Source organism: Apaloderma vittatum, unplaced genomic scaffold (assembly GCF_000703405.1).
Source record: "Apaloderma vittatum isolate BGI_N311 unplaced genomic scaffold, ASM70340v1 scaffold41515, whole genome shotgun sequence".
Lineage (NCBI taxonomy): Eukaryota > Metazoa > Chordata > Aves > Trogoniformes > Trogonidae > Apaloderma > Apaloderma vittatum.
In genome coordinates, this window is record NW_009719638.1 from 247 (window position 1) to 15,680 (window position 15,434).

Consider the following 15,434-nt stretch of genomic DNA (forward strand, 5'->3'; position numbering starts at 1 on the left):
GCCCGGCTCCCGGGGAAACCCGGCTGCAGAGCCCGGGGAGGAGGCAGCAGCTAAGCAAGAATGTGATGCTTGAAGAAGCTTCTGCCCACTTTGTACAGCGGGGATGGAGATCCCCAAAGTGCTCTGGCTCCTGGTAGAGCTCTCGAGTCTGTTATCCTGTCTCAGAGGTGTGGAGGTAAGAAACGGTTCTTCTGTTTGCTTGTAAGAAGTCTTATGGCTCTTTTAATATTCTCACTGTTATTGGATCTTGTTATTACTTGAATATGTTTTCCAAAGGAAAATATGTGTAGGCAGCTGTGGTCTCTGTGAAGGGCTGGGGACTTGGAGCGATTTATTTTGTTGTGCATTTGAAATTCAGAGAAGGAAACAAAGCAGGAAAGCAGGATGCACAAGGGCTTGCAGATGCTTTGGCTCAGGTTTCCTATGTTTCTCAAGCACTGCAGTGACCCTGGTGGGAGAGATCTTTTGTTTCTGTTCTTTGCTCATTGACTGATTACCCCTATTGCTGTTTTGGACAGATGATTTATAGCCACACAGACCTGGGGTGGTGACTGCAGCGCAGGCTGTTTGCACTAAAATTTGGTGGTGGTGACGGTCAGCACTGGGGGATTTTGGAAGCTGCTACGGGACCTGGCAGCAACTGGTCTTTCATTAGAAAGGAAGCATAGTACTTGGACTGCAGTTCTTTTGTTTATGATCCGTCTCCAGAAAGAGCAGGTTCAGGCTTTCATATATCGCCTGTTATTAGTCCAACCTATCCCTCTATCGCCTGCAGGCTTACATGTGTATGCAGGTGCACACTAAAAGCTAGGAGTCGGAGGATCTGGATTGTGGCTCAATCACCTGTTTGGTGCAGTCACAGAACTGTAGCTTAGCTCACTTTCCTCTCATGCTTTGACATCCTCACATAAGTCCTTCAGCACTGTTGGTTCACAGACCTTATGTGGGCTTGCAACAGCCGGATACGTGCAGATAGATGATGGAGGTTTTTTTGCGAAAAAGCATTTTTCAGTTAAATACGATTTTATCTGTGCATCTCCTCGTGCAGATGCACCTGAGATCTGATCTGTTTCTGAACCATATCAGGAATTTACCTTCAATATGTAGCATCACATTCTGACTTCTGGAGGGTGATGCTGGAGCTTGGCTATGGTTGTCAACACCTGATAGACCATATTTGTAATCTTGATTTGAAAATGACGTCTGCCATGAGTAGGTGTCATTCTTACCAGGTATCTGTGGGAACTATCTCTGCTTATTCCAGAGGTAGATTTTGTTTAACTACAAATTTTACTCTTCTGCTTTTCAAGGGAGAGGTGAATTACTGCATTTTGAAGAAAAAACAGGACTTGTTTCCAATAGCTAGTATTCATTATATGCATACCTCTGCTCTGTGAATTACAACTTGTTCATACAGAAGTATTATAAATGTTCATTAAGAAGTATATAGAAATGAATTAAACTACAAGGAACTAGCAGAGGCACGTACAATTTCTGCTTTTCACTCTGGGTCTGTGAAGATCTTGCACCTGCCTGCACACCACATCATGGTGTTGAATGGAGTCTCTCAGCCAGCAGCCAAGTTATAACCTCCAAAAACACTGCCTATAAAAACAAATGCAGTTTTGAGGCTGGACAGGATGCTGACGGCATCAGGATTCTGATGGCTTTGTTTCATGTTTTTTGTTCTTAGCTATTTAACTCCATTTAGGTAGTAATACCATAGGCTGTGTCACATTCTCATGTATTAAAAATGAAATCCTCAAAAAGCATTTTTGAATTTTCTTTTCTAGGTGTTTCCTACTTTGTACGTGAATGTTCATTTCTATTTTAACAGGGATCCCCAGGGGCATCATCCCATCATGTAGATGTATCTCTATTTGCTGCTGTGGCCATAAATGGCTTGCCCTATAAAGAGAGAGAGAATGAGTGGCTATTCATTATTTTTCTTGCGGGTAACAATGATTTTCTTCTAGCTTTTCTTTCCATAGTCATCTCACTCAGGCTTCCAGTTCTATTGGAAAAGAACAAGCAGAGCCTTGCAATGTAGTGCTTAGATCAAGGGTAAACATCTGCAGGCCGGTAATTATTCATTTTGCTGTTAGTGGGCAGAGACCTGTGATTGGGTTTGAAGAGGAGCAATGGGGAGAGTGGGGAAGAGCCTGGTTACTAGGCTGTGTTTGCCTAAAGCAGCAAAAGGCTGAGCTGCTTTTAGGACATGCCCATGTTTATTTCATCGGATAATCATCTCTCTGCTTTTGCTCTGTTTCTTTTCCCAGGCTTTCCTGGGATCTCAGCCCAACCAAAACCATTTGCAGAGTGCAGGTAAGAACACGAAGTTATTAATTCAGTCATCAGGCAGATTGCTTTCTGCAGTGATGATCCGAGACCATAGATATGAAGAACCACTGCTACCTGGCGTTCTTCTTTTCTTTCCATCACTCCTTCAGTATTTTATTCTGCCTCAATATCTGTTTATCTTCTTCCCCAAAATGGCCAGATCACTTTCTTTTCTTCATGTCTAATAGTCTTGCAGTTCCATGCTCCTCCCACATATTATTTTCTTTTCACATCTTTCTCTGCCTCAGTCTTTTTTTTATGCTCGCCTTTCCTCCACCCTAACATGAATTCTTATACACCTCCCTTGAGGGTCCCAGTTGATGCAAAGTACCTGTAACTGCTTCCGATTTTTTTTATCTTGCAGTTAACCTTCAGCTGTCGCTTACCGTCTCTGGGCTTGGCAGCAGCTAGAAGGCAAATGGCATGAGGCAAAGTTCCTTTGTACACTTGCTGCTTTCGCTACATGTCTTTATCGCAGTAGGGGTTTTTTGAAAGAGGTGGCTTCTTTTTTTTTATTCAGTGAATAGAGCTTTAACTGGTACCTCTTTATGAGTCTGCTCTTCTCTTGTTATGGACTCTAAAAAGCCCACCCTCACACAGAATCTGGTTCTAATTTCCCTCTTTCTTACTTCAGGGTCCTGAACGGAGATTTTCCCTCTTTTGTTAAACAACATATTAAATTAAATGTCGAGATTTTTTTGCATGGAATGTTTCACCTGGGCCTGGAACGCTGGCACCTGCACTTCCCTCCAGAATAGGTTCTCTTTCGCTTCCTAAACACTGGCCAAGTTCAGACAGGCTAGGTGATACACTAATGTGTATAGGGAACATGGATACAATGAAATACAATGTCATTTCCAGTCTTCCTGCTTTATAGAATATTATAGCTAATTTGTAACTCTTCTCAGTTTCAATCAATTTAGACAAGAAAATAATCGTCTAAGGAGCCTAGGATCAAATTTAAGAATATCTTATTCAGACGCCAAAGCAGGTAGGAAATGGAGCAGTGTGCGCCAGGCTCAAGTGCGGCTCCAGAGTAAGTGACTACATCTATTGAAATACATGATAATGGGAACTGTTTCAAATCATCCATGTCTGGGCCCAGAGTTAACGCTTTTCAAAAGTCTGTCTGGGAAGTTCATGACTTTAAGATCAATTTGTTTTTTAGATAGTGCATATTAAAAACATTCCTTGAGCAGCTGCCTTGAAGAGTGATAGACTTGAAATCAAGAAAGTAGCAGTCAAGACTGCAGGCAGGGAAGGTCTCTCAGTGGATCAGCTGTTGTCTGAGCCTCGATGTGTGATGCCTGAAGTGATGCTAACAGCTCCCTTCCTGTACCCAGCGTCCAGCGTGTGTGGTGTCGGACCTCTTGGCTATTACAATGGCTCGCTGGCAGTCACTGAGGCCGGGGCCGAGTGCCTCAACTGGGCAGAGTTCCCCGATTACGTTCAGCAGTACCCAGACCGTGGCTTGGGGGACCACAACCACTGCAGAAACCCAGATGGGGGGACTACACCCTGGTGCTTCTACCGGCTTGCGTCAGGGGCCATCGGCTGGGCTAACTGCGACTGTAACCAAGGTAAGGGCTGCAGTGTGTCCCTGCCAGTGCTCGGGATGCACTGTCTCAGGGGGTCAGGCCACAAATGTGTGCTGCACAGACCTGGAAGCAGCAGGTGGGAAGCCCTGTGAAAGAGCACAGTACAATAACTGTCCTGAATTTTCTAAGTAATTAGGACTAGAGGCTAGCCTGTGTGGGAGAAGAACGTCTGTATATAGTAGGGGGTGGATTTAAGCTGCTGTAGCCCTGATGTCTTGTATAGATGTTTTTATTCTCGTACAAGGAGACTTTTTTTTTCGTTGTTAACTTATGCCACTTTGAAAACAGTTTAAGTTATGTGAAAAGCAACCCACTCCTGTTCCTTAAGTGTCCATATCAGAGCTCTCCTCATCTAAGTGCAGCAGTTCAAATATAACAAGGAAAAACCTTCTGTGGCTAGGTTTGTAAATCTTCTGTGGCAAGGTAGGTCACAGGCTTGCTTTAAAATTCCTTGCCGTGCTGACACGAGGACTGCTACCTACTTTGAGGCATGCAAGGGAGATGAGCTCTCTCAATACTCTGACTCCAGCACAACATTCTTGATAATGTTTCATTTGCCCTCCTGTTTCTGACCTTTCTTGATTTTCCCGTTTTGCAGAACAGATGAAGTACCAATTTAATAAATGAAATGACAAAGCCTTTTTCCCTTGCCAGTGGAAATGCTTTCAAAGTTGGCTTCATTAAAGTGAGGGATGCAAGTGTAGTTGTGCTGTGTGCCTGCCCTGAGGTACTACAGACAGAAGGTATATTCTTTTCCCAATACATAACTGAGTGAGGAGATGTGCTTTCTGAACAGTGGTGGATATTTGTGGTGCAGTGGGTATTGAAAGGGTGTTTGCATTGGCACTTTCTTTCCTTGGCGAAACTAAAGAGGATTCACCTGCTGTTGCTGAACATATAGCTGTAGCAACTGAGACTCTCACAAGTGAAGTGGTCAATGGAAAATATACCAGTGGAGTATCAGAAGGAATTAGAGCGCCTTGCCATTTCCGTGCACTTTTTGAAGGTAGCATGTAAAATCGTGCCTGTTTTACAGACAGAGAATCTAAGAGCTGTGGAAGAAGCAAAGTTTCCTGCTGATAGTACCATGACTTTGAAAAGAACATGGCACTAGCCATCATCCTGAGCAGCTGTTGCTGGAAGTGGGAAGGTGCCATGTCCTGTGCTCCTTCACATGGGTCACTTCAGTGACAGCACCAGCAAAACAGGGATGAGAGAAGCCAAGCGTGTCTCAGCTCAGCTACATGCAAGTCCAAGATTTGCTAGTCTGAAACCTCCATCAGAAGATAGCAGCTTCTTCTTTTTTTTTTTTTCCCTCTTTTGGAAGGTGCTGTGCGATTGGCTGAAGATAGCAGTGTGGAGCTGTACTTCAGTGGACTCTGGGGCACCATCTGTGCTGACCACTGGACTGACTGGGATGCCAGTGTTGTCTGCAGGCAACTAGGTCTCAGGTGGGAACCTCAGTCTGATTGCGAGAGTTACAGGTTCACGTGGCCTTTGAAAGAACAACCTCTGTACTTACAGTCCCTCTGGCATAGTCTGTTGGCTTGTGGAGAGGTGTTGGGATTATTTCCCACTTACTAAGATCCTTTCATACTGTTTTCTTGCCATGACTATGCCCAACCCCAATCAACATTTGCAATAATTTTTTAAAACATTTTTCTGCTTGGTGCTCCAGACGAGTGAGCTGTGGTATTGCATCCTCTTTTTAGTATTACCAGCAGGAGTTATTATAGTGATCTAACAGAAATTTTGAGAGTGTGAACCCTCTTTGGGACCTGGGAATTTGGGATCTGGACCTTCAAACTGTCAAGTAGCCAGGAGATAAGGGCCACAGAGAAGGAAGAAGGTGATTCAGATATTTGGATGTTTGAATCTGTTGATGGATTTGTTCATCACGCTCAAATGATGGTGCCATTTCTGACCAGACCAAGTCCTCTGCAGTAAGTAGGAATATGAAATGGGTTAGGTGGTGGCAAGTACTTTGCACTTGCTTGTGCTTTCCTATGAGACTGTAAATGCCCACCCCTATATGAACTCCCAATGAGCAGGGCTCACTGGGGTGTGAAATGGAACAAGTGTACTGGAGAGTCAGAAGAACTGAGGGGAGCTTGTACGTCAAGCAGTGCTATGGCATTTCATGGCTCTGTTGCATTCTCTGTACCAGTGAGATCGGCACAGCTGGGAAGAAGAGTCATCCCGGACTGTGGCCTGTTCCCCTGCATCTGCAGTCAGCAAACTGCCACGGGGATGAGAAAGCCCTGCTGCAGTGTGGCTATCGGGAAGCTACCTCAGGAGCTTGCAACCAGGGGAGTGCCATGGCAACCTGTGTCCCTCCAGAAGGTAAACCTCCAGGGGAGGTTCACTTCTTGTTTCTTGCATCAGTGTTGCTAGTAAGGTGGAAAAATCTAAGGTCATGAAACTGCAGAGAGCAAATCATCTGAGCATGTTCTTCTTCCACCTGGAAAATTATCCATCCTTTCCTAATCCTAAGTACTGAGTGAGCATACTTACAGTCACTGAAAGATGACTGTTGCTTATGACCACGTTCCCCTTTTTATCAAACCAGGTTTTTGTCTGCAGGCAGCAAAGTCCTAGTCACTGCAGCAGCCAGCTAAAGAGCCATCTCTGGACCAGCAGTACCCTCTACTGTGGGCTGCAATCACAGATGCTTCTGGGGGGTATGGTAGGGTGGGATGAGGGCATCCCAAGAGCACCTCTGGCTTGTGAACAGTTCTACACCCTGAACTGCTCGATGTGTTTTGTCTGTCTTGTTCTGTTGTGCTCTCTTTCTCTTTCTTGAAGCACAGGTGTAGGTGCCCCGCTGCGTTTAGCTGGGGGAAAGGAAAGCTTTGAAGGGCGAGTGGAGGTTTACCACGGTGGCAAGTGGGGTACGATCTGTGATGACCAGTGGGATGACCGGGATGCTGAAGTAGTCTGTAGGCAGCTGGGACTCAGGTAACTTCCCTGCTGTGTGTCATGGTAATAGAAGTAGGCAGAATGAAGAATGTGAGGTTATTTCCCTTCACTGTAGTACAAGCACTTTTTATAGGAGGTAAGCAGAAACCCTGGGAAAGATAATTCTGGACTGATCACCCTATAAAGGGATTTTTACTTAATTCCTGTCAGTTTTATGGGTTTATGCTCTGAAAAAAATGCATTGGTGCATCCCTGTCTAAGGTTTGTCCTAATGCAAATCTTCTTGGCCTCAGTGATAACTTGGCATGGTGACTTCCATATATGAACTGCAGTTACTAACTTGGTTAAATTTAAACATCTCCATTTTCACTGACTGCTGTTATCCTCTTCAGGTGGGAATGCAAGAGACAGCACCTCACTCTCCTGTGTGCCATTCAGTGCTTGACATGGGAGCTGTTGTGTGCTGTGCATTTCTGAAAATCACATTGGTACAGAATTGTTTAAAATAGATAAGTCACGTTTGAGATCCCTCAGACTTCGGGAGTTTTGCTTGCTGCTGAGATTGGAAACACTGTCGTCCTGAGGATTCCTCAGGTGTCTGAACTGTTCATGTTGCAGGCACGTTTTTGTTATGTGTTGGAAAGTCTCATTGCAAAACTTTCCAATAACATTTCAGTTAACAGTTGGCAACACCACTGTGTCAGAAATAGATATTATCTATGGGAGGCCACTGACCTACTGTAAGAGAGCCACTGTGCAAGGCACAATCTGAGGGCACAAGACCACAGTCTTCTTTACTGAGCATATGTGTCTGTAACGTTTGCAGTGGGAACCCGAAAGCTTTGTCATGGGCTCACTATGGGCAGGGATCTGGCCCAATCCTGCTGGATGAAGTGGAGTGCTCAGGCAATGAACTCTCACTTGACCAGTGCAAGAAGAGCGACTGGGGACAGCAAAACTGCGACCACATTGAAGATGCCGGGGTCTCCTGTGACCCTTTCACAGGTACAGATCTGCAGCTCTACGGCAGTTGGATGCGGCCAGTCTTACTCCCCTGTTACACGGCTGGCTCTGGCCTTCCGAGCTTCCTCCAGGGCTTCTGTGTGTGGCTCCCATGGGGGCTGCCAGATGTGGAAGCAGAGAGTAATCAGGGATGGATTGATCGGACCCAAGCTTGTCGTGTTCCCATGGCTTTCCACAGGTGGCATGGAAAGGCTGAGGTGCATCCTCTCCTGCCAGATGGACATGTTTGCAAGCAAATAATGTTTGGTTTTTGAGCACCCACACATAGGACTTTAGAGGTGGGGCACAGACTGTTTTCTTCCCGGCTGAGTGCTGACCTTTCCTTCTCCTACCCCTTGCAGAGGGCACTGTCAGGCTGGCTGGTGGCCACAGCCCCAGCGAAGGCAGAGTAGAAGTTTATTACAACGGAGACTGGGGCACAGTATGTGATGATGGCTGGACAGACCTTGGTGCCCAAGTGGTCTGCAGGCAGTTGGGCTTCAGGTAGGACTAAGAGTGTGTGTAGTGGCTGTGCTTCCTATTTTCAAGGATTAGATTCCATCACCCTCCACTGGGATAGGCTGGGCCTTAATCCTTAATTCTTTGTTAGAAGGGTTATTACCATTATATAAGTTTATTTGGGAAGGATTAATAGGTATCCACATCCTTTCCAAGGGGGAAAATATAAATCATTATTATCTCTTGCCTTGACCAGTTTGGAAAGCAGATAACAGGCTTGATACTATCTTTAAGAACCCCTCACCAAAGTCAAAAAGTTCACTTAACACTCCTTAAATTTGCAGGTGTATCAGCTCAGCACTGCCACCTCCTCTGCTCTGTCAGCTAAACGTGTCACCTGCTTCAGTAATTGAATGAGGACCATCAGGGCAAAAAAAAGAGTGGTGTTAGGGATTTTCATAATGCTTGTCTTTCAACACATTGCTGAACTGTTGTCCCTCCACATATCAGTTTGGGGAAGATTTAAAATCAGGATACTGTAATCTTGGGGGCAGTAAAGGCTTTGTGTAATTTCTTTTTTTTTAATATGATTAGGGAATCCTTGTAAATTTTCAGCTTTATAGACTAAAAAAAGTCTAAATTCTTCTCTTTGAGTTCAGCTGGTTACTGTGTTGGTCATCTCATGTAGTGCCTAAAAGTTTGTAGCTTTCTGTATTTCAATTCCAGATAGCTGCTTTCTACACAAGGAAGCAGAATTATGTAAATGTTGATATTTTTTATGCCTGCTTTGCTCGCCCCTCCCCAAACTGATGTATCTAGGATCATGTCTACAAAGCAGCCTCTGTGGTCTCGCTGGCCCTCTGTGGCTTTGACCAGACACTAGAAAATGGGCTGGTCTGAGTGGGCCTCCGTGAAATGGGAAGCTGGTGAGATGTGCAAGCTGCTTAGTTGCCATCTTGTGTGTCACTGAGTGGATTAGGTCAGGAAGCCATCAATATCACAGCTGAGCTCTGCAAGGGAGTTTCCCTTTGGGTCTGAGCTTGGATCCTCTGTGGGTTTAACAAATTTAACATAACTTGATGTTACGTTGTTTCCTTCCTCTAGTGGTCCCGCTACCCTGGCCTCTGAAGGGGACTATGCTGCTGGCCAAGGCTTTATCTTACTGGATGACGTGGCTTGTGTGGGGACAGAGCTGTCCCTCCTGGACTGTCCCCACAGCAACTGGGGGCAGCATGACTGCTCACATGCCGAGGACGTGGGGGTCCGCTGTTCCCCAGAGAGCAACACAGTCATGGATGACAGCCTGGGTAACTTGCCTTACTTCTTGCCCTGGGTGGTGGGGGAGTGTCTCCTGCTGGAAGCTCTGGCAGATGTGCGAGTTTTCCCAGTGCCGTTTCAGTGAGAGGGCTGCATTTTGAGCAGGACTCTTAGGAGTGAGCCCTGACTATCTTGGGACTGAACCACACAGCTCTGGCTTCACCAAACCCATGGTCAGACCTGTAGAGAAACTGAAATTGAGGGGAATTGTGTTGGCAGTCTCTGAAACAAACCTGAGGGGCTGAGGAGTGGTGGCTGCCTTAGTGTGCCCCTGTTCACTGATGAGGCGCCTCAGTCCCATGTCTGTGGGAACATGGGACCCCTTTATTTAGACCCTTTAGGAAACTGATGTAGTTACCTTAGTGTCACACCTTGCCAAGAAAAGAGGACTTCAGATATGAGGGGCTGTTGTGTGGAAATTTGCACTCTTGTATAGGTGGCTCACTTTTAATTTAAATTGTGAATGTATTTCAAGTTAGCATAATTTCCTCATTTACATGAGGCCTGATACTCTCCCCTTTACTTTCCAGTTTGTAAGACATTTTTTTATTGAAATAGACATCATCCAACACTTTTGCTTTTCCTGGATGTAAAACTCTTTTCCTGCTTAGAATAATGTAATACTTTTATAACTTAATGGATTTCTTTCCCAGGCATGTTTAAGCTTGTCCACTCTTGGCTCAGGAGTTAATAACTTTCCTTCTGTTCTTGTTCTTCTCTTTACTCAGCTTTCAGAATATGATCCACTAATGATTTCCAGTATGTATAAATTAATATGTATGTAGTTTTCTGATTCACCACAGAGGTGAAATGTCTTCATATAGAAACATAAATTTTTTGCTTTTTTCTGTTTGTTTTTGGTTGGGGTTTTTTTTCTATTTAAGCTTACTGATATCTGCGATTCATCTTTTCATAGAGAACACAAGTTCTGGGCACTTCGCACTTCCTGGTGTTTTTACTTGCAGTGACCCATGTGTTTTCTCCTGCAGGGCCTCCTGTGCGGCTGGTGGATGGAGAAAGCACCAAGGAGGGACGGGTTGAGGTATTCCTGAATGGGCAGTGGGGCAGTGTCTGTGATGATGGCTGGACAGACAGAGATGCTGCAGTGGTTTGCAGGCAACTGGGATTCAGGTAAGAGCACTGGTGTGTGCATCTTGCAGAGAGAAACAGCTCTCAGGGGATTTCTTCTTTCTGAACCTGTTTCTGGGGGCTTCATTTCTTAGTTCTGGCATGCTGACATACATGCTTGAGGGAGAAAGGGTCCTTTTCTCACTATACTACTGTCTGTGTGTGGAGGGACACATAAATATTATTTCTCTTAAAATGTGCTGGTGCATCAGGTTCACCTGCCTCCTGCTTACTGCAGATTAACCACCCTCTCTTCTAATTGCAGTGGTACAGCAAAAGCCAGGGCGATGGCTTATTTTGGCGAAGGCCATGGGCCCATCCATCTGGACAACATAGAATGCAGCGGCACAGAGCACACCCTGGGGCAGTGTGTCAGGCCTGACACTGTGATTCACAGCTGCTGGCACAGTGAGGATGCTGGTGTGATCTGTGACTATGTGGAAGAGAAGGTCCAAGATATCAGGAGAACAGGTGACATGCCCATTTCTTCTATGCAGAAATCTGAAGCTCCAGTTGTAGGATGTCTGAATGCTTTTATACTTTTCCCCTGTAGTTCTTCTTTTTGGTTGAAACTTCTTCTACAAAATAAGCATGTCTTGTCCTGCACTTCCTCCTTTTTCCATGTTTTCATTGTCTCTGCTTAGGAGCACATGGTCCTCTAGACTAGTCTGAGTAGCTCCATCCATGTCATGCCTTTCAGCCTGCAGAATTCCCCCACAGCCAAGTCACCATACCCTTCCTTCGAACAGTAACCAGGAGCAAACTTTTGGGGTTTAGAGTACTGAGGAAATAGCTATAGAGGTCCCATTCCTGGCATAAAACTACAGATACTGCGGGTAGGCACCTCCACCAACTGAGGAAACCTATGGGATCAAATCTTCTATGAAACCATATGCCCAACGCAATGCAATCAACTACCATGAGGATTAATGCCCTCCAGGAAGGTGAATGGTATTTGGCTCTGTGACAGCAATTGTTATGAAAGTACCCAGCCAACTGCTCTAACTTTGCTGTGCAGGTTTAGAGTCCGGTGTGTGTGGGATGCGCCTGCTTCACCGTCGCAAGAAAAGGATCATAGGGGGAAACAAGTCTCTCAGGTATTCCTCCCAGCTATCCTACAGGCTCTGGAAATAGCCTGACTACATTAATACATTTTCACTGGTGATTTCTGAACTTGTTTTGAACCAATGGGCATATCTATGGAAGAATCCACACCAGCTGAGCCCAGATGGGGCAGAGTGGGTGGGAAGAGAGGAAAACAGCTTCTATGTGTGTCACATTTGTCATTCCTCTGTTACTTCTTCAGAGGCAGTTGGCCATGGCAGGCCTCACTACGGTTGAAGGGTTTTCGTCGAGATACTCGTCTGCTGTGTGGAGCAACACTGATCAGCAGCTGCTGGGTAGTGACTGCAGCCCACTGCTTCAAAAGGTGGGTTTCTATGTGGGGAGTCCTGAGAGGTACTCAGCGATGAACACGATAACCTAATACAAGGTTACCCTCCTAGCCCAGTGGAAACACTTGAGCAAAGTTTCTAAACCAAGACCTTCAGGTTATATGTGTGCGATCTCGGAGTACTTACGGGGTTTGCTTTATCCCTCACTGCTTACATTTGCCCTTTTAACTTGGAGGCTTTACAAGTTAAAGGGAATGAGCATTTTGCCATTCTTCAGTGCTTTAAGGAACTGTGAACAACAAAGGTCACAAGCAATAGGAAAAAAACTGGTAGATAGTGATTTGGGACACGCATTGACTGCAGCAGGTGGCATTATCACATCTGGGAAAGAGATCCCACAGTCCTGTAGCTGTCACTATTCTACCAATTTGTGAGGAGGTGGCTCAGTCTTGTAGCAACTGAGACTTGGGTGAGTCTATTTCCCTCTTAGTAGGAGGATCAAGATACTGAGTCTCTTTTTCTGCAGGTTTGGTGTTGATGTGCGGCGCTACCTGCTGCGGGTGGGCGATTACCACACAGGTGTGAAGGATGAGTTTGAGAGGGAGCTGCCTGTGGAGCGGATTGTTCTCCACAGGAACTACTGGGCTGGCAGCAACGATAATGACATTGCCCTGGTCCGGATGCGGGGCAGAGAGGGGCACTGTCTCTCCTTCAATCACCACGTTCTGCCTGTCTGCCTGCCTGACAGGAAAGAGAAGTCTGATATCAACAGACAAGCCTGCATCATCTCTGGCTGGGGAGACACAGGTGGGTGATGGAGCTTTGAGGGGCAAGAAAAATGGGGGAGTCTGGGTTCGGAAGCCTACATGGGCCATTAATTTATGTCTGCACAACTCAAGGCCATATTCTTGTCCTGCTCCTGTTTTCTGTGCCAGTGCCTGGTGTTAAGGAGCAGGGAGATGAGGTGATTTTTGTGCCGCTGTGTTTGATTCTGATTTTGAGGCTTCTTCAGCTGGCCTATGGTGGAAGCTTTGGTTGCTGTGGCACCTCTCTGAAGCTATGGGAGAGACCAGTGCTGTTTGTCTGCAGTCCTCTCTTTCTTCCACTTTCTACACGCATGTTTGCCCACAGCAGACCCCTTAGGCAGCAGCCTGTGCAGAGCTGGTGTGCAAAGCCTATGGGAGACCCCTACATTTCCATGACCTCCTGCCTTCTTCATGATACAGTTGTGAAGTGGGGGCTTAGAGGTAGAAGGAATTTCTCGACTGCCTTGCTGGATCTCCCTGGATATTGCTTCAGGGGCAGCTGTGCCCTGAGGTTTCTGCACTGGGTTTGAGACAGCCTGTACCTGTCGTCTTGCAGCACATTGCTATGGAGCTTCCTAGGTAAAAGGGAGCAGGGAACATTCTAGAAAGTATTCATTATTAAATACTTAACTCACTCCGGGTGATGTTTAAAATGCTGGGCTTGATGGAGTCCTGACATGGATGCATTAGCAAGATCTGGAGACAGTTTTAAACTCTAAACAAAGCTTTATAATGGGCCCATTTGAGGCTCAGAGGTGCAATGCAGGGCTCAGGGCAAGGAGGCCTTTCTGGGGCTGCTGTGACTGGAGCAAAGCCATATGTTCAGAAAGACTTGCTGCCAAAAGGCAAATAGCCCCAGGAGCTTGCCTGTTGATTTTGGACCTACCCATCCTTCCTAGCTGTTTCCCTAGCTGTTACCCCAAGTGTTTAACTGCATTATACATTTGCCTTTGGAGTCAGTTGTGCCAGGTATACGTGTCACCTCGGGGTGTCTGGAGAGGATCAAGGAGCGATTTAGCCATGTAACTCCCTCAAGCTGTACTGCGGCTTAATGGCTAGAATCCCTCCCACGCACCAAACCCAGCTTTCCTAGTGAGAGGGGGAGTTACCTACTGCCTTGTGAACTTGCCATAAACCTTGGGCACAAAGAGGTTTTACTCTAATATAGCATGTGAACCTTGCATTCTAAGCAAGTCTGAGGTGATAAAAAGATTTGAGCAAATAGAGGCTAATCTGGCCAAAGATGAAGTGATCTCTCTTTGTGTAATATTTGGAAGCCTCTGAAATAACTTCCAAAACTTCTCTGAAGATTAAGCGCTTTACAAGTATTACTGCATTTATTCTCTTGAGAAAACACTGTCCTTGTTTTACAGAGGAAGAAATGGAGGCTCAGAGAGGTGAAATAAATTGAATGAGGTTCAAGTTACTTGTTGGCAAAACCAGGAGTAAGACTCATCCTTTGATCTAACCTTTTTCTCCAACCTCGTCCCCATTTCTTTGATCTTACAGCTCTTTTTTGTGGTCTGGCTTGCCAGCACTGCTTTATGATGTCCTGGTGGTTCAGGGATGCTGAGCTTGGCCCATTTCTGTGCTGCAGTCTTGACATGAAATGTACAAATATCTGGTTTTGTGTGGAGCACTGTTGATTTCGGTCATTGCTGTTGTCTGTACGTGAATTGGTCTGGCTGGTCTGTTCTGTTCCAGGCAAGTCCTATTCCAGAACACTGCTGCAGGGGGTGGTGCCTCTTCTCCCACGGGAAGACTGCGAGGTCCGTTATGGGCAGAAGTTCACTAACCGCATGATTTGTGCTGGGAACCTCTCTGAAGAGAAACGAGTGGACAGCTGCCAAGGGGACAGTGGAGGGCCACTCATGTGTCAGAGGTCAAACGGACGCTGGATTATTTTGGGGATCACTTCCTGGGGTTATGGCTGTGGTCGGAAGGATTCCCCCGGTGTGTACACGAAGGTCAGCAAATACGTACCCTGGATCAAGAAAGTGACCAAGCTAAAATGAAAATGTGTGAACTCTAGGAACTTCAACGTGTAGTCCTCTTGTCCTGCAGCAGCAAAAGGCTGTGGCTGATGGAGATTTATTTTCTTGTTGGACACTGGGAAAAGACTTTACTGTAGAACTGGGAGAAAACCAGTTATGGCTGATTCTTTAAAGTCTTTGGTTTCACTTTAGTCTCTGAGCAGAGAAAGCAGGTGCGCATTTGTAAGAAGGCTAAGTCTATGTTGCTCTGACTGTCTGAGTCCTGTAATGCAGTCACACTTGTTCCTTTGCCCTGGCACACAGAAATGGAGAGATACTTGCCTCTGTAAATCTATTCCTGTTTTTGTATATTTGCGTAGTTGAGTTTTGCACAGAGGTGAGATGCTTTGAAGATGGAACCAGGCTCTGGCATAGTGGAAATCTTCAGATACTTTTTCAGAGTAGCTCTCTTCAGTTCCAGGAATCAGATTTGACCTG

At 45.8% G+C, this 15,434-nt stretch overlaps 1 protein-coding gene across 1 annotated transcript; it reads left to right on the plus strand.

Annotated features, from left to right (window-relative positions):
* The first annotated feature begins 103 nt into the window (after positions 1-103).
* Positions 104-15,184, plus strand: LOC104274918 (neurotrypsin-like). The gene is made up of 15 exons (XM_009870694.1): positions 104-175; positions 2,280-2,325; positions 3,684-3,920; positions 5,266-5,389; positions 6,106-6,281; positions 6,749-6,896; positions 7,684-7,862; positions 8,222-8,363; positions 9,423-9,625; positions 10,625-10,766; positions 11,029-11,234; positions 11,782-11,860; positions 12,070-12,192; positions 12,684-12,964; positions 14,668-15,184. The coding sequence occupies exons 1-15, from the start codon at positions 104-106 to the stop codon at positions 14,976-14,978; spliced, it is 2,469 nt and encodes an 822-aa protein (XP_009868996.1). The 3' UTR covers positions 14,979-15,184.
* Positions 15,185-15,434: the final 250 nt, after the last annotated feature.